Source organism: Gorilla gorilla, chromosome Y, assembly GCF_029281585.2.
Source record: "Gorilla gorilla gorilla isolate KB3781 chromosome Y, NHGRI_mGorGor1-v2.1_pri, whole genome shotgun sequence".
Lineage (NCBI taxonomy): Eukaryota > Metazoa > Chordata > Mammalia > Primates > Hominidae > Gorilla > Gorilla gorilla.
The window spans coordinates 30724875-30746593 of record NC_073248.2 but is presented as its reverse complement, the minus strand read 5'-3'; the positions used below and the strand labels follow the sequence as shown (position 1 = coordinate 30746593).

The 21719-nt window shown below is 34.5% G+C and overlaps 1 protein-coding gene across 25 annotated transcripts in view; it reads right to left on the bottom strand.

The window, feature by feature from the left end:
* Nucleotides 1–21719, bottom strand: part of UTY (ubiquitously transcribed tetratricopeptide repeat containing, Y-linked) — a 245450-nt gene that overhangs the window by 148525 nt on the left and 75206 nt on the right. For all 25 annotated transcript variants that reach the window (XM_055377186.2, XM_055377177.2, XM_055377188.2 and 22 more), the window contains exons 7-8: nt 12980–13034; nt 9900–9934 (exon numbers count right to left, since the gene is read on the bottom strand). In XM_055377186.2, coding sequence (XP_055233161.1) covers nt 9900–9934; nt 12980–13034 — 90 coding nt within the window. The remainder of the gene's footprint in view (nt 1–9899; nt 9935–12979; nt 13035–21719) is intronic.

Genomic DNA, 21719 nt, shown 5'->3' with positions numbered 1-21719 from the left:
ATAAAAAAATTAAGCAATAAAAATTAGAACAGAATGCAATCAAACTGAAAACAGGAAATCAATAAAAAACAAGTCAATGAAACCAAACTAATTCTGTGAAAAGATCCATACATCAATAATCCCCTACCTTTCAGGCTAATAAAAAAAGAAGACACAAATAACTCACTTCAGAAATGAAAGTGCAAATGTAGCTATTGATGCCAATGGACATTAAAAGATAATAAGAGAATGCAATAAAAAAAAGTCCAAAAAATCTAGAGGAAGTGAACCAACTTCTTGAGAGGCAATTTGCCAAAACTCACATAATCTGAATAAGTAGATATCAAGTAAAAAAAATTCAAGGCAAAAATAAATAATCTTCTAAAAAAGAAGGCTCTAGGCCTACATCAGCTCACTGGTGAATTCTACCAACATTTAAGGGAAGAAACTACAATTCTCTACAATCTCTTTAAAGAGAAAGAAATAGAATACTTACTGACTCATTTTACATGGCCAGTACTACTCTAAATCCAAAATCAGAAAGACATTTCAAGAAACAAAAACTACAAATCAAAATCTCTTATAAATACGATACAAAAATGTTCAGCAAAATATTAGCAAATGAAATACAATAACCTGTTTTGCAATCCAACCAAGTGAGATTTATCCCTGATGTGCAGAGACAGTTTAATTGAAAATCAATTAATGTAACCCATTAAATCAAAAGGCTTAAAAAAAAAGTCACATGATGGCAGGCCAAGGGGATCACTGCAATCCCAGTACGATGGGAGGCTGAGGTGGGCAGATGGCTTCAGCTTAGGAGTTCAAGACCAGCCTGGGTAACATGGTGAAATCCTGACTCTACTAATAATACAAAAATTAGCCAGGTGTGGTGGTGCATGCCTGTGCTCCCACCTACTCTGGAGGCTGAGGTGGGAGGATTGCTTGAGACTGGGAGGCAGAGGTTGCAGGGAGCTCAGATCGCACCTCTATACTCCAGCCTGGGCAACAGAGTGAGACCAAATCTCAGAAAATATTAATAGTTAAAAAACAAAAGGTTTACAAATTGGGAAGGAAGAAATAAAACTGCTCTCTTCATGGACAACATAAAGTATGTAGACAATCTGAAGGAAGTGACAAAAAAAACCTCTTGAAATTAATAAGAGATTAACTCACAATTGCATGATCTAAGAGTAATACGAAGAAAGACAACTGTTTCTTTTTTTTGAGATGGAGTTTCACTCTTGCTACCCAGGCTGGAGTGGAATGGTGTAATCTTGGCTCACCGCAGCCTCTGCCTCCCAGGTTCAAGTGATTCTCCGGCCTTGGCCTCCCGAGTAGTTGGGATAATAGGCAAGTGCCACCAACCTGGCTAATTTTTTTGTATTTTTAATAGAGACGAGGGTTTCTTCATGCTAGTCAGGCTCATTTCCAACTCCTGACCTCAGGTGATACCCGCCTTGGCCTCCCAAAATATTGAAATTAAAGGCATGAGCCACTGTGCCCAGCCAATTGTTTCTTATATACCAGCAATGAACTAGTGGAATTTGGAATTAAAAACACAATACTCTTTACATAACATTCCCAAAATAAAGTAGGTATAAATCTAGGAAACATATACAAGATCTATATGAGGAAAATGACAACAATAAAAAAAAATGATGAAGATACCAAAGAAGAAATAGAGAAATATTCCTGGATGAGAAGACTCAATTCTAACAAGTTATTACACTTTGTAGATATAAACTGATATTAATGTTTACATGAAGAGATATATCTGTAGTATGTACTGCCTTAGAATATTGTACAGTTTTCTTTTCTGTCTTGCTCTGTCTTCGAGACTGAAGGGCAGCGATCAAAGTTAACTATAATCTCCAACTCCCGGGCTCAAACAATGTGCCCACTTCAGCCTACTGAATATCTAGGAGAGAGGTGTGCACCACTACACCTGGCTAATTTTTGTACTTTTTGCTATGTTGCCCAGTCTGGTCTTGAACTTTTGGCCTCAAAGAATTCTCTCATCTCAGCCTCCAAAGTGCTGAGACTACAGAAATGAACCACTGCATCTAGCTAAAAAAAAATTTTTTTTAACTTTTTGTAAAGACAGAGTCTTGCTATGTTACCCAAGCTCGTCTCATACTCCTGGCCTCAAGGGATCCTCTGACCTCAGCCTCTCAAAGCACTGGGATTACAGGTGTGAGCCACTAAGCCTGGCAATTCTTCTGTGTCTCAATCTCTGTTCACATAGAGCTCTCCAGAATAGATTTTTGTGAGCTACTTTAATTTCTCTAATAATGATTATTTCACCTCTGCCATTTCTTATGTTGTATACACATGCAACTTCTTTTTCTTGAAGCAATTTTTGAATGTTCTGTCTGCTTTTATTCACTGAGGGAAGAACATTAAGGCATACTTTCTAAAGGTTTCTTCATTATTAATTTCTGAAAGTCTATTTCATTTATATCCCATTCCAAGTATTTTCTTATAATATCTTTATGTTCAGTTGTACTTAAATTCATAGAATAAGACTATGTCTAACATAATATTCTTTTACATAAAAACCGGATCTGGCTTACCTCTGACATAGAATTTTTATGTCTGTCTATATGAATAAAATCTTTTTTTTGGTACCAAAATTTAATACCAAAACTTTTGGTGCTAAAACAAATTCTAGTTTAGAATTAGTTTGGTGCTAAAACTAATTCTAAATTATGATTTACTTTAAGAAATAATGAAGGCTGGGAATGGTGGTTATTAATCCTGTAATCCCAGCACTTTGGGAGGCTGAGGTGGGCGGGCGGATCTATTTGAGGTTAGGAGTAGATCCTAACCAACGTCTGACCAACATGGCAAAACCCTGTATCTACAAAAATACAAAACTTAGCCGGGGATGGTGGCACATGCCTGTAATCCCATGCACCTGCAATCCCAGCTGTTCCGGAGGGTGAGGCAGGAGAACTGCTTGAATATGGGAGGAGGAGGTTGCAGTGAGCTAAGATTGCGCCACTGCCCTCCAACCTGGGTGACAGAGCAAGACTCTGTCAAAATAAACAAAAAAACATACATTTCATTCATGTTTAAAATGGCTTAAATGAAGAATTATTCACAGTAACATTATTTCTAATTTTCACAGTTATTAATTAAACTGGTCAAAGTAGATAACTGACATACCATACAGCTCTACTTGTACTAATAGTAACTTCCAAAACATAAGTTAAAAAAAAACAAAAAAACTTCAGAGTCAAAGAGAATATGCTCACAGGCTACATATAATTTGAATAAAGGAAAACAAAAACAAATTATACAAATACATGTGTGAATTTACCTAAACAAAAGAGTTTTGTACAATACTCAAATAACTATTAACACAGGTGGCTGCTTTGGTAATAAATATAGTTAGAGGCAGAGAGAAGAAGAATTCACAGACCCCCTTTCTTTCCATTTTGTACAAACACATTCAAAATTATGCAGCACTATAGTAACAAAATGAATGTTAAAATATCACTAGTTTCTAAATCTGAAAGACTAGTCAGAAAATCCACCTCGTTTTCCCTTTAAAATTTTTACATTAAATTTTAATTTCTGGCTGGGTGCAGTGACTCATGCCTGCAATCCCAGCATTTTGGGAAGCTGAGGTGGGTGGATCACCTGAGGTCAAGAGTTTGAGGCCAGCCTGGCAAATGTGGTGAAATCCCTTCTCTACTAAAAATACAAAAATCAGCTGGGCGTGGTGGCAGGCATCTATAATGCCAGCTACTAGGGAGGCTGAGGCAGGGGAATCACTCGACCCCGGGAGGCAGAGGTTGCAGTGAGCTGAGATCGCACCAATGCACTCCAGCCTGGGCAACAACAGTGAAACTCTGTCTTAACAACAATAAAAAATTTAGTTTCTATGAATAAGACTGGAGCAGCAACTTGCCCACTCAAGTTTTCTACTTCTGGGAAAAATTTCATCATTTATGTTCTGCTAGGAAAAAGCTTCTAGATTTTCAAACTTGTTATATTTTTATACAATAGTTCTAAAATATCTTCTATTAACATATCTGTAACCCTGTAGCAAATTTCTCCAACACTAATTTTAACATTTTTCATTTTTTTCATCTGTGAGAAATATCCATTTGATCTTTTCAAGGATTCAACTTCTGGATTCATTTAGGTAATTTCTAAATACAAAAATAAATAAAGTAGGCTTAAGGAGACTTACTATGTTAAAAACATGTACAAATAACACCAAAAGAAGTAACAATAGATGATGAAATGCTCCAGTTATCTTATCAAAATGAACGAAAAATATCCAAGAAGAAAACTAACATAGATGTTACTGCATGTTGCATGCAAATAGCATTTGTAGATACTTATGTTATACATGTGTCTTTAAACATTTCACAGCATGAATTATAGTAAAGGTCAAATAACATTCCGTTGTGTATATATTTAGATACACCCTCCCCTGTTTTCTTCATCCATTGATCTTTCAATGGCCATGCAGTTTGTTTCTTGGCTATTGCAAATAATACTACAATTAGTATGAAGTGCAGACAGATGCTGATGTTGTGAATGAAGTGAATGGCTGGATTATATGGTAGCTCTATTTTTAATTTTTTAAGTAACCTTCATCTGTTTTCCATAATGGCTGTACCAATTTATATCCCCCACCAGGACTGTATGGTTTGTTCTCTTTTCTCCACATCCTCAGTATCACTTTTAACTTTTTGATTAACATCCACTGATGTAGTTAGGCTTTGTGCCCCCACCCAAATCTCATCTTCAATTGTAATCTCCACAAATACCCACGTGTCAAGGGAGACAAGGTGCATGGGGGTGGTTTCCTCCATGCTGTTCTTGTGATAGTGAGTTCTCACAGGATCTAATGATTTTATCGGGCTCTTCCGTCTCTGCTTGACAATTCTCCTTTCTGCCGCCTTGTGAAGAAGTGCCTTGCTTTCCCTCACCTTCTGCCATGATTCTAAGTTTCCAGAGGCCTTCCAGCCATGTAGTACTGTGAGTCAATTAAACCTCTTTCTAAATTTCCCAGTCTTGGGTATGTCTTTATCAGCAGTATGAAAACTGACTAATAAAGCCATCCTAAGATATGCAGTGATATTTCATGATGGATTTGATTTGAAATTCCCTGATTAGTTCTACTAAGCAGTGTGTCATATACCTGTTGACCATTAGTATACTTTCTTTGGAAAAATGTCTATCCAGGTCCTTTTGCCCACCTTTACTTGTAGGTTACTTTTTGGTTACTAAGTAATATGAGTTTTGGAGATATTTGGGGTATTAACCCTTATTGGAATTTACGGTAGGCAAGTACCATCTCCCAAACTCCCAGGATGCTTTTAACTTTGCTGATTGCTTTCTTTGCTGTATACAAGCTTTTCAGTTTGATGCAATCCACCTATTTTTGCTTTTATTACCTATGTCTTTAGTGCCACATCCAGAAAAATCACTGCTAAGATCAATGTCATGCAGCTTTCCCTGCTCTTTTCTTCTATTATGGTTTTAAGTCTTATGTTTATAAGTCCTCAATTCATTTTGAGTTGCTTTTTGTGTATGATGTAAGATAAAAATCTAATTCCATTTTTATATATGTGGATGTCCAGTTTTCCCAAAAAAAGACTATCCTTTTCCACTGTATTTTCTTGGATCCTTTGTCAAATACCAGCTGAGCCTATGTATGTGGGGTTTTCTTCCAGGCTTTCTATAAAGTACCATTGTTCTATGTATTTTTTTACATACCAGTCACTATCTTACCATTTTCATTACTGTCGCTTTGTAACGTACTCTGAAATCAGGAAGTGTAATGGCCCAGCCTTGTTTATCTTGTCCAAGATTCCTTTAGTTCTTCAGGGTGTCTTTTGATTCTACACAAATTTTGCAATAGTTTTTTGTATTTCTGTGCAAATGCCATTGGAATTGTGAGACATCACTTAGTGTAGTATGTACATTATGATAAATACTGATTCTTCTAATCCATGAACATGGAGAGACCTTGCTATTTATTTCTGTCATCTTCAGCTTCCTTCACGGATGTTTAACATATTTCAGGCTACAGATCTTTCCATTTCTTTTGGGGATGATTCATTATTAACACATACAAATACTATGATATCTGTATGTTAATTTTGTATCCTGAAGCTTTAATAAATTTGGTTTTTTCTTTTTGGTTCTAATAATTTTTCCTGGAGGTGTTAATTAGGTTTTTTTTTTTCATCTATATGATCATGACTTCTGCAAACCAAGACTTCTTTTCCTTTTTCTTCCCAATAAGTATTTCTCTATCTCTCCATCATAACTAACTGCTCTGGCTAGGACTTCTAGTACTATACGGAACAGGAGTACTAAAAGTGAGCATCCTTGTCTTGCTCCTGATTTTAGTGAAAAAGCTTTCCATTATCCCCAATTGAGTATGATGTTAACTACAGATGTGTGATATATGGCCTTAATTATATTGAGATACATTCCTTATGTAATTCATTGAGAATTTTTATCATGAGAAAACATTGAGTTTTTGTCAAATGCTTTTAATCCAGCCACTGAGATAATCATATAATCATCTGTCTTTTATGTTTATGTAGTATATCACATTGATTAGTTTGCAATGTTTGCATGATCATTACATCCTATGGATAATTCCCTCTTGATCACAGTATGTTAGCCTTTCAATGTGTAACTGAATTTGGATTGGTAATATTTTTTAGTACTTTCATCTCGTTAGTATTTTTGCTGATATTTTGTTAAGAACTTACATTGATTTTAGCAATTAATGTAATCATCATAACAACACAGTAAGGGTAAACCATATGTTTATCCAAAAAGCTACAAAGCCTATTTAACTGGCTACTGAAAGATTAAGAAAAAGAAAAGCTCAGCAAATTTAAGAAAATATAATTATCAGGTGACAGAAGATACTAAAAGGATATGAGAAGACCTAGTTGACAGTCTTTCATTCACTGGTTAAAAATTAGGAAAACCAAAGAACCTACATATGTACTCACACAATACTACATTTTATATTTCAGCCTACTTATGGAAGATAAATGCTTGTGACAGAATTTTTTAAATGAGGAGGACATTCCTATATTAACAAGTAAGGTATTACTGAGATAAAGAATTCCACTGAATATGTCCACTAACATGAAGTTACCATATGAAAGCACACTACCCATTTTTCCACTTCTGAGAAGACTCTACTCAGTTTAGATTTCATGTCCCTACTCTATTTTACTGACCTCTACTACACAAACAGGTATAGTCTAATTTTTAAAGATTCAAATATAAAAACTCTGTAACTTCAGTGATTACTCACTGAATAATTTTTTATATTTGTATCTTTAAAAATTACACTGTCATTTAAAATTCATACATTTCTTTCCTTTGATACAAATTGAGATTATTTTAATATCTTCAACTGTACAAACAATACTAATAGGTAGAATGCATTTAAAGTTAGTTCCTCCGTATCATGTGATATGTGTCCGCACCCAAATCTCACCTTGAATTGTAGTTCCCATAATCCCCATGTACCATGGGAGGGACCCAGTGGGAGATATTAATAATTTAATAATGGGGGCAGTTACCCTCATGCTATTCTCATGATACTGAGTTCTCACAAGATCTGGTGGTTTTATACCGGACTTTTTCCCCACTGCTCACCATTTCTCCTTCCTGTCACCATGTAAAGAAGGATGTGTTTGTTTCTCCTTCCACCATGATTGTAAGTTTCTTGAGGCCTCCCCAGCCATGCTGAATTCTGAGTCAATTAAACCTCTTTCCTTCATAAATTACCCAGTTTTGCGGATGTCTTTATTAGCAGCATGAGAATAGACTAACACATCAGGCATGTTTAATGTTAGAATCAAAAACAGTTTCAAGATATTTTACTGTCAAGTATAATTTTCACCAGCTCTTCTCATTTATTGGGGTCATAAAAAATTATCTAACTGGGGCCAAGCACAGTGGCTCTCACCTGTAATCCCAGCACTTTGCGAGGCTGAAGCGCAAGGATCACTTCGTCCCTGGTGTTTTGAGACCAGCTTTAAAAACACAGCAAGACCCTATCTGTAATAAAAATTAAAATAAACTGGCTTGGAATGTTAGCAGTCCTAGTTACTCCAGGGGCTGAAGAGGGAGGATGGCTTGAGCCCAGGAGTTCAAGGCTGCAGTAAACTAAAATTGTCCCCTTAATGCACTCCAGCTTGGGCAACAAGGGACACCTGGTCTCTTAAAAAATAAAATAATAAAATTACTTTTCCTATATCAAAAGACTAAGAAAATGTTTTTAAAAGAGCAACAACATAATACATGAAAAAAAGACATACCCAAAACTTGGAATGGCAGGTTAAGAATTTTTATTCATGATACTCATGTAAAAAGATGGGCAATTCTTAACCCATTTATGCCTAGTGTTCCACTATTGGAACGCTAAGCATGCGGGGGTTACTTATATCCTATTGCTTAAGGTCATCGCCAAGGTATGACTGCAAAAATTCAAAAAATTGCAACTTCCAGCATAAATGGATTTAAATGCATTTTGTAAAACAAAATCAATCCCTAGGTTATAATATCCCAACCTGAAGGTATATCAACTTTGATTCAATAAATCTCTAAGGCCACCGTGTGCATCTTGTGGAGCACAGGGAGAAGTGAAGTAGAGAAACATACAGATAATTCTTAAAAACTTCCCATGAAGCTTGTCACAGATGAGTTAAAGAACCAGCCAGTTAAATGTTCTATATCTTACTACATCTCATAGTAATATGAAAAATGGAAAATACCAGCATCTTTCCTGTCTTGGATAAAATTCTGCATCAAATCTACTTCTCTACATCACTATTTTCTACTTGTACTAGAAACATAAGGGTAGACCTAAAAAATTACTTATGTGTGTAATAAGCTTCCCCCACCATGAAATTCTGTTTTTTTTCTCCTTAAGACAGGGTCTCACTCTGCCGCAGAAGCTGGAGTGCAGTATCATACCACACTGCAGCCTCTGACTCTTCAAGCAGACTTTCAGTCTCAGCTCTCAAAGTAGCTGGAACTATAGGCACATGCCACTACACTTGGTTAACTATTAATTGTAGAGACCAGTCTCACTATGTTGCCCAGGCTGGTCTCAAACTCCTGGGCTAAAGAGGTATTCCTGCAGCAGCCTCTCAAAATGCTGCAATTAAGACATGAGCCGCCATGCCCAACATGGTTATTAAATCTCTCTTTATTTCACAATTTAAATTCAAAATGTTCAGCTACTCATAATATGAAGAAATGCTACCAATTTTTTAAGTCTACCAACTCCACCACAAACTGTAAATCCGTATGTTACAGTTTAAATATTATAATACAATCTGCTATACAAAGCAAAATATTTTTTAAAAAAGCTGAAATAACTTTAAAAACAAAACAGCCTTGAACTAATGGTAACTATCATTTCAAATGGTATGATGTTTAAAAGATACCTCAGTCTTAAAGAAAAACAGAAAACTTCAATAACAGTGACTTATTACAATCATTCATGAATATTTTAAAAGAAAAGTAGACATTACATCCAGGGTTAGATGAAAGCTTCTAAATAAAGGTATAGAGGCAAATTATATTAAGTCAAAGCACTGCATACATAGCAAGTATTGTATTTAGGAAATAAAATACACAGTTTAAGGTACTTACAGAAACTGCTATATATATATATTAAATACAAATCTCAAATTCCTTCATTTGTCTTTAACAATTTGTTCACTAAACAAAATTTCACACACATTTAATGAGGAGTAGAATACAAAATATATGCAAGAGTATAATACCCACAACTCAAATCGTCTAATATATTTATTTCATTTAAATCCTGATATTTTCAAGTACATTTCATTTCATCTAAAGCATACGTGACTGTTTTATTCTTGTTCTTAAGTTAAAACACTTACCTGGGTTTCATACAAATGGGCAATATGAAATTGAACTGCAATGGATCATGGGAAAAGATCAGTTACAATACAGTCTAATGTAATAAAGTAACAAAAAGTAGGGATAATATAAAATGTCAGACATACGCAAATGCTAAAACTATGGAACATACATTTGACTACGGGTGCAACTTCTGTTTTAAACAAAATGCAAAATTAACAAACAAAATGCAATTAAACCTAACAAAGATCATGCCAAGAAAAACAATCAATATAAAAGATTAAGTAATATTGTAACAAATTTATTAATAACTCTAATAATCATTAAAATCTGCAATAGGTACGTATATGTCATAAAAAGTTCTTAATCAGAGTATTAAGGAAACACAAGCATTTAAGTTTACATATCTTGACAAATGGTATTCAAAATTTTACGTTAAAAACATAATATTTACTCTGTAATCACGGAATGTTTTTCAGTGTGTATGCTTTTTCTTTATATTCAATCTTTTATTAACAACTTTTTTTAAGTTATAGATCAAATACTAGTAACAACATAAGGAAACTTAGTGCTCTTTTAATTCTTCAGAAATAGATCACTGTGGTCAAGAACAAACACAAATGGTCAAACTACCTGAAGAGCAAGACTTCAAAATAATTTATTTGAAGATTCAAATAAGGCAGAATATTTGGCTTCTTTTTGCAGCCCTTCTTGATGCCCAATTCCCCATCACCAGAGCACACAACAAAATCACAATGGATAATTACAAGTCCAACTATTTGTATTTTATAGTTTTTATTCATCCATGATAAACACCTTTTCTTGTTTTGTTTTAGGATATACCTTTTAAAACTTTCAAAATTATAAACAGAATACTTATATTTTTAAAGAAAATTCCCATAGCAATCATGAAATTCTGACATCCCTTTGTCTCTCCTCCCTTCTGAATCTTCCCTCCTTGCTTCTCCTCACTCATTTCTCTCAATGTCCTAAAAATAAATTATACCTGGGATGGTTGATACAATTACCAATTCCTAGCTAAACTCTTTCAGATTTTGGTTTAGTGAGCCTCTGTAAATGTCTGGAAAGCAGCCCCTTTAATATGCTCCACAGCTTTCCAGTAAGTTCCCCCATATCTAACATTGGAGAATAATGCATTAGATAACCATAAATTCCTTTCCATAAGAGAAAAATTACTCCAAAATTTTGTAATTAAAATCAAACAAACTTTCTGAAACTAAGTTATTGCTTTATAAAAATAGACAAATAGAAAAAGTTAAGTAATGAGCCACAAAGTAAAAGAAAAATCTTTTTGTGTGATTTCAAGATAATAACCTCTCCCCCAAAAAAACAAAAGCAACAAAAGAAAAAAGTCATATATATGTACATACACCCACAGGTTGAGAGGTTTTCTTCATCTTCCCTCCCCTTTTCAAACAGTTTTCCTTACCACATAAAATCTAATGAATCAAAATCTCACATCTCTGAATTGCCGGAAAGAAACTGGATGACAGATTAAGAAAAGGAAGAAGTACCAGTGCAGTGGCTTGTGACTGTAGTCCTAGTGCTTTGGGAGGCCCTGAGCCTAGGAGTTCAAGAACAGCCTGAGCAACATGGCAAAACCCCATCTCCACAAAAAATACAAAAAATAAAAATAAAAATATTAGCCAGGCATTGCATGCGCCTTAAAGTTCCAGCTACTTGGGAGGCTAAAATAGGAGGATCACTTGAGCCTGGGAGATAAAGGCTTCAGTGAGCCATGGTTGCACCAAATGCACTCAGCCTGGTCAACAAAGTGAGACCCCGTCTCAAAAGATAAAATTAAAACACACACACACACACACACACACACACACACACACACACACACACACACACACACAACAAAGAGAAAACCAAAAACTATGTCCCATATCCCCCATATCTGTACCTACCAAATACAGGTAATAGAAAAGATTAGTGCTAACTGGCATCCTAATACTATCTGAACTTAAAATGCAAATGTAGGCTGGAGTCCCAGGTCTCTGACCTCACCATCCCATAAAATACAACATCATCTTTTGTAGGATAAAAATCTCTACCTTTCATCCTTCTGTTTTTTTTTTTTTTAAGACAGTGTCTTGCTTTGTCACCCTGGCATGTAGTGGCATAAACTCGCCTCACTGCAATGTCCGCCTCCCGGGTTCAGGCAATTCTCCTGCCTCAGCCTCCTGAGTAGCTGGGATTTCAAGTGTGCACCACTGCACCTGACTAATTTTTGTATTTTTAGTAGAGATGGGGTTTTCACCATGTTGGCCAGGCTGGTCTCAAACTACTGACCTTAGGTGATCATCTCGGGAGACCACCTCGGCCTCCCAAAGTGTTGGGATTACAGGTGTGAGCCACTGCTCCCAGCCCGAGTTTCATTCTTATCTATACATTAAAAGGGAGTGTAATTATATAACTAAGTATACTCAGTATGGCAATATTCAATTATAGACTCAAATAGGTAAAAAAATTGACATAAAAGGTCTTTAATATTCTAACATTTTTATTACAAAGGAAAATCACATAATTTAAAGTTTCATACTCTTTTTAAACATTTTTTCCCAAAATATTAACTGTAGTCATTCATCTTAAAGAGTTCAAAAAACAGTATTTATTTTTTAAACTACACATTTTTAACTTATTCAGATTTTGTTTAAAATTGGCTTTGAAAACTTTTGATTTTTGCAACATCACCAAGTACACAAAAAAGTTTCAAAAAATAGTCAAGCTTACGGTATGTGCAAATCCTAAAATATTAAAAGGTGAAGTAATTCATTAATATGAAAACATAGACACCACAAAGGGAGAAAAACTACTAAAGTAGGTAATCACTATTTGTTAGTGCTCTGTGACATACCAGTCATTTCTACAGTTATCAAATAATAATACTGACTATCTTTGAGCAAGAAAAATAGTACCCAAATCAACTCAACTCCAGTGATTTAAACTCTTTGAATCAGGCACATGCCTTCTCACTTCTCTTCTCAAGAATGAACAGAAACAAAGGTATCAGTAGAAAAAAAGGTATCATCAATATTCTTTACTCAAAAGTATTTTATTTAAAAATACTTACTTTCAGCACTGGACAAAGTACATGGATTACAGTCAATCAAGGCTAACTGAAAATGCTGCAAGAGAAAAGTAAAAATATTAATGCACTAAATTAAGAGTGCATAAAAGTACATTTTCTATTTTAGCCTTTCAATGTCTATCATAAAATAACAAAGCTATGCTATACACCAATGCAGTACACTCAACCAAATAAAATTACTATAATTCCAAATTTATTTTGAAAATGTAAGTGTTAACCAAGTTATTTCCCTGAGATAGTTAAGAATGGAGGCTGCATGGAAGAATTTACTATATTTATATTTTTGTTTTATTAAAAAACTTCAGATATTTGAGTCTTCCAGTAAACAAAATATTAAGGTATAAAATTAGACATGCACTTCATTATTTTAAAATCTGGAAAATACAATTATATTTTCAGAACATTATAGCTTATCTTGAGACTTGAACTTTAGAAAGTAACTTAGATAATATGAGAATTAACATAAAGAATAAAGCATACCTGGTTTTACTGATTCTTCAATGTCACTGTACTTCAGAACATTTAAAACCTGTATGTACAACCTACTTATACATATCAAGTAACCTATTTTCAAATTCACATGTGAAATATAGTTGTTCTTTGCCAATAAATTTTTTTTTCATTTATTGACAAAAGAAGAAATTGGACCTCAAGCACTGAAAGCAGGGTGCTTTTAAACATATTTTAAACAGGGTGCTAAACATTTTAAATGTATGTAAATTGTGTGTATAAAATATATAATCATTCATGAAATATTAAAACACTTATATTTCTACTCTAAATATATCATATAAGCCTATGCAGAATGCAAACCAACTTTTAATTCTCTGTCTACAGATAGAATAACTGTTAAAATCATACAGTAACATTTGATGTTTATCATCTATGAACTACTTAACTAAAGATAATAGGCCTTAAAACTCTTTTAAATAAAAAATGCATACATCTCTTTCAAACATTCTACAAACTATTCCCGTAAATATTCAATTTTCAGAGCCTCCACTAACTTTCAAAAATAATCAACCATGATACCAACAAAGAACAAGTTACTTTAAAAGTAAACTACAAAAAGATCATCATCTACAATGAAAGTATTAAAACTGTACTAAAAATACTAATATTTAACGTTTAAAATGACACTATACATAGAACGTAAGTTCTTTGTAAAAATAAATTATATTCAACAACCTTTAAAAACTAAGTTTCCGGGGAAAAATCAATGTGGGAATCACTGAGAACCTAAATATGCCTAGTCAGGTTGAGAACTGCCAATTAACAAAGAACAAAATTAATGTTTGCTACATGACACTACAATCAAAGAATGATCACAAATAGCATCATGAGAGTGAACACTTTAGCTAGTAGACATAGGCTTGGCATCTGTGTTATAATATTTACGTTAGGCTTTTCAGCAAATGGTGTTTGAAAAACTAAGTATCTGTGTGAAAGTAAAGTTGGGCCTGTTATATCATATGCAAAAGTTAGCTTAAAATGGATCAGAGACGTAAACTTAAGAGCTAAAACTATTAAAGCCTAAGAACAATAAGCAGGAAAAACCTTTAAGACACTGAATTTGGCAGTGATTTCTTGGACATGACACCAGACGACACAGGTAACAAAAAAACAGATTTACTTAGCTTCATCAAAATTAAAAACTTTTGTACATGAATGAACCACAATCAAGATACTGCAAAGAAAAAAAAATCGTAAATTATAAACTTAATAACGACGTAAAATATAGAATACAAAATATGTTACAAAAAGATCCAAAAATTTAAAATAGGCAAAGGACTTGAACAGACATCTCGACTAATATGAATGGCCAATAAATACATGAAAAGATGCTCAAAATTATTAGGTATTAAGAGAAATACAACTCAAAACCACAATGTGATATCAATTCACTCCCATTAGGATAGCTACTATGAAGCAAACAAACACAAATGAAAAATATTTTTTTCTTTTTCTTTTTTTCATTTATTGGCAAAGTGGTGAAGAAATTGGACCTTTAGCACTGAAAACAGGGACTCAATCTCTGTGTACACCAATGTTCAAGGTAGCATTACTACAGGAGCCAAAATTGAATAACACAAATGTTCACCACAGATTAAAGGATTAAGAAAATGTGGTTTAACTACAGAATAGAATATTATTCAGCCATATTCATCCCAAAGGAATGGGAAGCTTCTGCCAGGGAGTTTGAGGCTGCAGTGAGCTCAGATCACACCACTGTTCTCCAGCTTTGGTGACAGAGTGAGACCCTGTCTCAAAAAAATACAGAAAATAAAAAGGAATTCTGAAACACGTCACAACATTGGTGAATACCTAAAATATACCAAGTGAAATAAGCCAGATAAAGAACGACAAATATTGTACAAGTCCATTTATATAAGATATGCAGAGTTCTACTGAGAGCCAGAAAGTAGAATAAAGGAACTCCCGGGTACTTGCAGGAAAAGAGAATGGCAAAGTATTGATTTATGGGTAAAAAATTTTTGTATGGGATAATGTAAAGTTCTGAAAACAAAGAGTGGTAATGGTTAAACTGCATTGTAATTAATGCCACTGAAATGTATACTAAAATGGCTACGCTATGTATATCTTCCCACAATAGCAACCAAAGGAAGACAAAACCTAAAATATTGAGGCTTCATTTAACTTATGAAGTTACTATTTAACTTCGTTTTTTAAAACTTACTGCTTGAAACACATTCTGAAATTGGTAAATTACTCATAATACAAATAGGCTTTTAATTATAAATACTTCATCAATCACTAATAAGAGACAATAACGCATGAAGGGGTTTAGAATATGTCACCCCAAAATAGGAGATTCTGACATAAAGATTATTTTGAGCCACAGGCAAATAAGAAACAGGTACAACAGAACTCCCTATCCTCCTTTCTACTTGAAAGGACAGGGTGATTCTTAATTTCTGAAGACAACTCTATATTCTTACAAGCCTAAAGGCAGCACAGAAGTAATCTATATAACTTCTGCCAAATATTTACCTTTCCACAATTTGCTTCCCATGGAAACTTCAAGTCCTTCCCTTTGTCTTGTCATTTCTCTATAAATTTACTGTTCTTTTGGTTACATCTCACAGCAGCCCATATTGTACTCCTGAGTTACTCACAGAAAGAAAATAAAACTTCAGGACCCTCTAAATTTATCATGCCAAAGGGGAAGTTAAACCCTAGAAACTGAATCACACAGAATGTGTGCAATTCTGTTTCTTACAGTTTCTTAGATAATAGCACCTGCTCATTGATCTTGTTCAGTAAATAACTAGGAGACACCAGACATTCCCCATTCCAATCACTGATCTTTGGGATTAATTGTCCTTTTATTGTCCTAATTCAGACTGGATGGTGCCCAAGACCCCATGACAGTTACATCTTTAGTGTGAAATGTTGAGTATACCTTTCCTGAAACAAAAAGACTACCTCAAAAAAACAGATTTTTGTTAACTCTGCAATAAGCCTTATATAGAAAGCTTTGTCTGTATAAGTGACCCCAAACTTCTACACTTTGGAAAACTAACTTCCTTTCTATGGAATCTGTGTTTGCAGGGACCTTAACTTTGCAGTTGAATAAACTCTTCTTAAACATTATACTGACCTTTTTGATTACTTAGGTTGACATTCATCGCAAAGTTCTCCAGTGTATAATGTGTAATGCACACATTAATAAATTTGTTTATTTTTCTCTTGTTAGTTTTTCTGTCAGTCTAATACGCGGGGACCCAACTAACGAACCTAAAAATAAATGAAGGCTAAAGTTTTTCTTTTCATATAAGATCAAAACAATTGCAGACACTGGAAATAAAAAGCTAAAAAAAAAAAAACTGGACTGTATCAATGTCAATTTCCTAGATGTTAACCTTTGAGAAAAACTGATGGGTATAGGATCTTTGTTTGTATTACCTTTTATAATGATACATATATACTTTTGAAATAAAAAATAATAAAAGAAAACTGGGAAATAAAGAGCTTATTTCCCGAGGAAAAATCCAACATTTGAACACTGTGAACATTGCTTTTATTTTCCCTTAGTGCTATAGTTTGAATATTCCGTTCAAAATTCATGTTGAAATTTAATTGGCACTGTGACATTAACCGTAGAGATCTTTAAGACGTGATTAGATCATAAGGGCTCTCTCTCATGAACAGATTAATGCTGTCATCAGAAGAGTGGGTTCCTTAGAAAAAGGGTGAGTTTCATCTGGTATCTTTCTATCTTGCTTGTAATGTGACGCCTTCCACCATGTTCTGACACAGCAAGAAGGCTCTCTTCGGACATGGTCCCAAGATCTAGGACTTCCTGGACTCTAGAACTTCATGTCAAATAAATCTCTTTATAAATTACCCAGTCTCTAGTACTCTATTGCAGGGGCAGAAATGAACTAAGATATTTGGTTTGCAAACCGAAGTATGCTAACAGAGCAAGACAATACAGACTATTTTTTAAGTATATGAAGTACTGGAAGTACAGCATACTTACTCTCCTCAACACAAAAAGGGAAGCATAATAGCCACACTTCAGACTATGCTATATTTTTAAGTAAAATCTGTCTTGAAACCATATTATTAAATATATGAGAACACAGGCCTTTCCTAAACAAGTCACTACAGGATAGAAACTGGCCTGAAAAGAAAATAACTTGACCAGGTGCAGTGGCTCACTCCTGTAATCCCAGCACTTTGGGAGGCCAAGGTGGGTGGATCACCTGAGGTCAGGAGTTCAGGACCAGCCTGACCAATATGGTGAAGCCCCGTCTCTACTAAAAATACAAAAATTAGCAGGGCATAGCGGCAGGCGCCTGTAGTCCCAGCTACTCGGGAGGCATAGACAAGAGAATTGTCTGAACCCAGGAGGCAAAGGTTGCAGTGAGCTAATGCCACTGCACTCCAGCCAGGGTGACAAAACCAAGACTCCGTCTCAAAAAAAAAAGGAAAAAGAAAATAACTTGCAAGATTACAGCACTTCAGTACTATTTTAGTAAAACCTAAAGAAAAAAGAGAGGTATATAATTCAAATTACTCAGCCTACATTTAATTTGTCAGCATTCAAGATCTGCCAGGAGAAGTAAAAAATTTGAATGCTACGGTAAAATTACTGCTTTACTATTCCTCACCCCCAAACAGCATAAAATGCCAAACGTTTTTAAACAGCAAACATTTTGAAAATACATATTTCAAAACATGCATGAGAAAAGACTTTTAAAACTGATTACATATTTATAAAAAATAAAAGTCATGCACAACACCTCACATTACAGAAAGCTAAATTAAATACCATGAACCAAAAAAGTAAACATTAAGACAGTAAAGGAAATGAGACAAAATGATATAACCTCTCGTCTTCATTTTCAGTATCCAATCCTCAAACTAGAGTCACCCAATCCTCAAATTAATGACTAAGCTTAAGAATGATCTTTCCAGAAACAAATTATCAATTAAACCATGTTTGTGAAGACATGAATACTCTATTGCTGCAAAATACAGTTCTGTATCTCTAGCTGTAGCAATTATCCCAAAAGAAATTCTGTATCTCTACCAAGATGCTCACAGTTAAGTCTCATCCAAATTTTGCTCTCATGAAGCAAAACTCCAGTCAAATTAAGATATTTCCCATTTCTTACAAGTGGAAGGGTCCCATACCCTGTCAGCCAAGGTAATCTAAACCACCTGTAATACTTCCTCTACTCCCTCATTGGTTTGTTGTCTGCCTCAGCAAACATCATCTCATCCTCTAAAAAGAATCTTAGGCTAGGATTCAAACCTGCATTACGAAGCCTTTTCTGGATTTCCCCAGGCAATAATTTCTGTTGCCTCGATAGCAGTTTGATCAAAATGTTTTTGTACTGGGTATACAGAAATTTTAGAAATAACTCAATAAAATATGATACTAATTTTAAAATCAATTTTAATATAACCATTCTTTATTAAAACCAAATAAAAATATCTGTGTACTATTACAGCATTTTTTCCTTCACATTCTAGGAAAGCAATGTATCATATATGTATCTGCTGAATGTAACCAATGCTAATTAAAGAAGCATTTCTCAAGCCCAGCTACAATGCATCTAAATACAAAACATGGGCACTAAAAATGAAGTTATCAAGTAGTTATTTCAGACAATTCAGAATACAGTAGCCCATGTCCTCAAACTTGAGGAATACATTCCAAGACCTCTAATGGATGCCAGTAATCTTGGATAGTACTGAACCCTACAGATACAATGTTTTTTCATTCTGGTAACCGAGACAGCTACTAAGTGACTAATGGGCAAGCTAATATATACAGCCTGGATATGATGGACAAAAGGATGATTTCATCATGCTATTCAGAAGGGTGCACAACTTAAAATTTTTTTTTTTTTTTTTTTTTTTTTGAGACAGAATCTCCTTCTGTAGCCAGGCTGGAGTGCAGTGGTGGGATCTCAGCTCACTGGAACCGCCGAATCTCAGGTTCAAGGGATTCTCCTGCCTCAGCCTCCTGAGTAGCTGGGACTACAGGCACACGCCACCATGCCCAGCTAATTTTTGTATTTTCAGTAGAGATGGTGTTTCACTCTGTTAGCCAGAATGGTCTCAATCTCTTGACTTCGTGATCTGCCTGCCTCAGCCTCCCAAAGTGCTAGGATTACAGGCATGAGCCACTATGCCCAGTGACAATTTAAAACTTATGAATTGCTTGTTTCTGTTTATTTCTCTTTATTTTCCATTTAATATCTCTGGCCAAGGTTGCAGGTAATTGACCTCAGAAAACAACAATGTGGGTAAGGGGGGACTACTGTATACCTATATGCTTTACTAATCTTTAATAAATTCCTTATAGAAAGCCAGGCACAATGGTACACACCTGTAGTCCCAACTACTTGGGAGTCTGAGATGGAAGGATCACTTTGGGCCAGGAATTCCACGTGTTGTACTATGATTATGCCTGTGAATAGCCACTGCACTCAATCCTGGAAAACAGTGAGAGCCAGTCTCTTAAAGTATAATTTCCTTAAATAAAATATGTTTCAAAATCTCTCATTCTTATTTATGATCAAAAAATGTTACTCATCAGTGTAGACTTTGAGCTTGGTCAATACTGAGCAAATAAAGCCCTCAAATATCCTTTTCATTTGACAGGTAACTACATGCCTACTAAGGCCACGTATTATGCATATAACAATAAACAAACATAATCCCTCCACCAAAAAGCTCCAGCCAGAGAGAAATATTAAAGTAAATAATTATGCTCATCTAATCAATTCAGCAATGGTAAGAATTTCACATGAAAGTACAAGATGTCCAGCACAGATCTAACCACCTACAAAAGGCTGCCTCCTCGAGAAAATGTTATTAAGGTAGGACCTGCATGGATAAGTAAAAGTTACCGTGAAAGAGTTCTAAAAAATGCATTGCAGAATAACAAACATCTGTTAAGGGCCCAAAAAAACATGAAGGAGATAATATGAAATTGTATTGTCTTTTTCTATTCTGAACATAATCATAATAATGATAGAAAACTATTGAGGTGTTTAGGATGAAAAGTGGCAATCTGAGTTCCATTTAAAAATAATCTTTCTTTTTTAACAGACATCACTGCTGCTCCTCAAATTTTTAGTTATCTTTCCAGACACATAAAAAGATTAACTCAGATCCCTTGAGTGTCAGGTGTGACTTGGTGAGCTAATAAATCAATTTTCTTAAAGGGAAAAAGATTAAACAGACATTTATCAAAAGAAGACATACAAGCAACAAACAGGTATACGAAAAAAAGTTCAACATCAATCACTGGGAAAAGCAAACGAAAATTACAGTGAGATATCACCCCATACATTTATTTTATTATCAAAAAGACAAAGTATCATGCTGATCTGGTTATAGAGAAAGGGAATCCTTAATGATACCAGTGGGAATGTCAATTGGTACAGTCATATGGAAAAAAGTGGCAGAATCTCCTCAAAACTCAAAATAAACTACAATATGATTCAGCAATTCAGCTACTGGGTATTTATCCTAAGTAAATGAAATCAGTAGCTAAAGAGACATCTGTCAAGTTTATTGCAGTATTATTCACAATAGCCAAGATATGAGATCAACCTAAGTGTTCATCAATGATTGAATAAGGTAAGAAAATCTGATATATATGTGTACGTATGTGTGTGTGTATATATACATGTATATAATAAACATACTGTTCATCCATTTAAAAAAAAGAAAGTATCAGTAAGTTATTTCTTCTTTCAAATGCATGTAGTTACAATCCTGATGAGGGAAAAAAATGGTACTGTGTATATCATTTCGCTTAAAGCTGAAGTTTCCAAGAAACTATTTGATGATGTTAAATGAGATCTTAAATTGTACCGTCATTTACGGCCACACAGATGAACCTGGAGGACATTAAGACAAATACTGCATGATCTCACTTATTTTAGAACATTGTTAAAAAACTTGATCTCATAGAAATATAGAGTAGAACAGTGGTCATCAGAGGCCAGCAAAGATTGGACGGACAGAATGAAGGAAAGAAATTAATCAAGGGGTGCAAAATGACAGGTAGATAAGAGGAATAATTTCTAGTTTTCTATATAGCATAACAAGCAGACTACAATAAGCAATATTATATAGTGTGTATCTCAAAATAACTAGAAAAAAGATTCCAAATGTTCTTACCATGAAGAAATGTCTGAGGTGATGAATATGCTAAAACTATGATGTGATC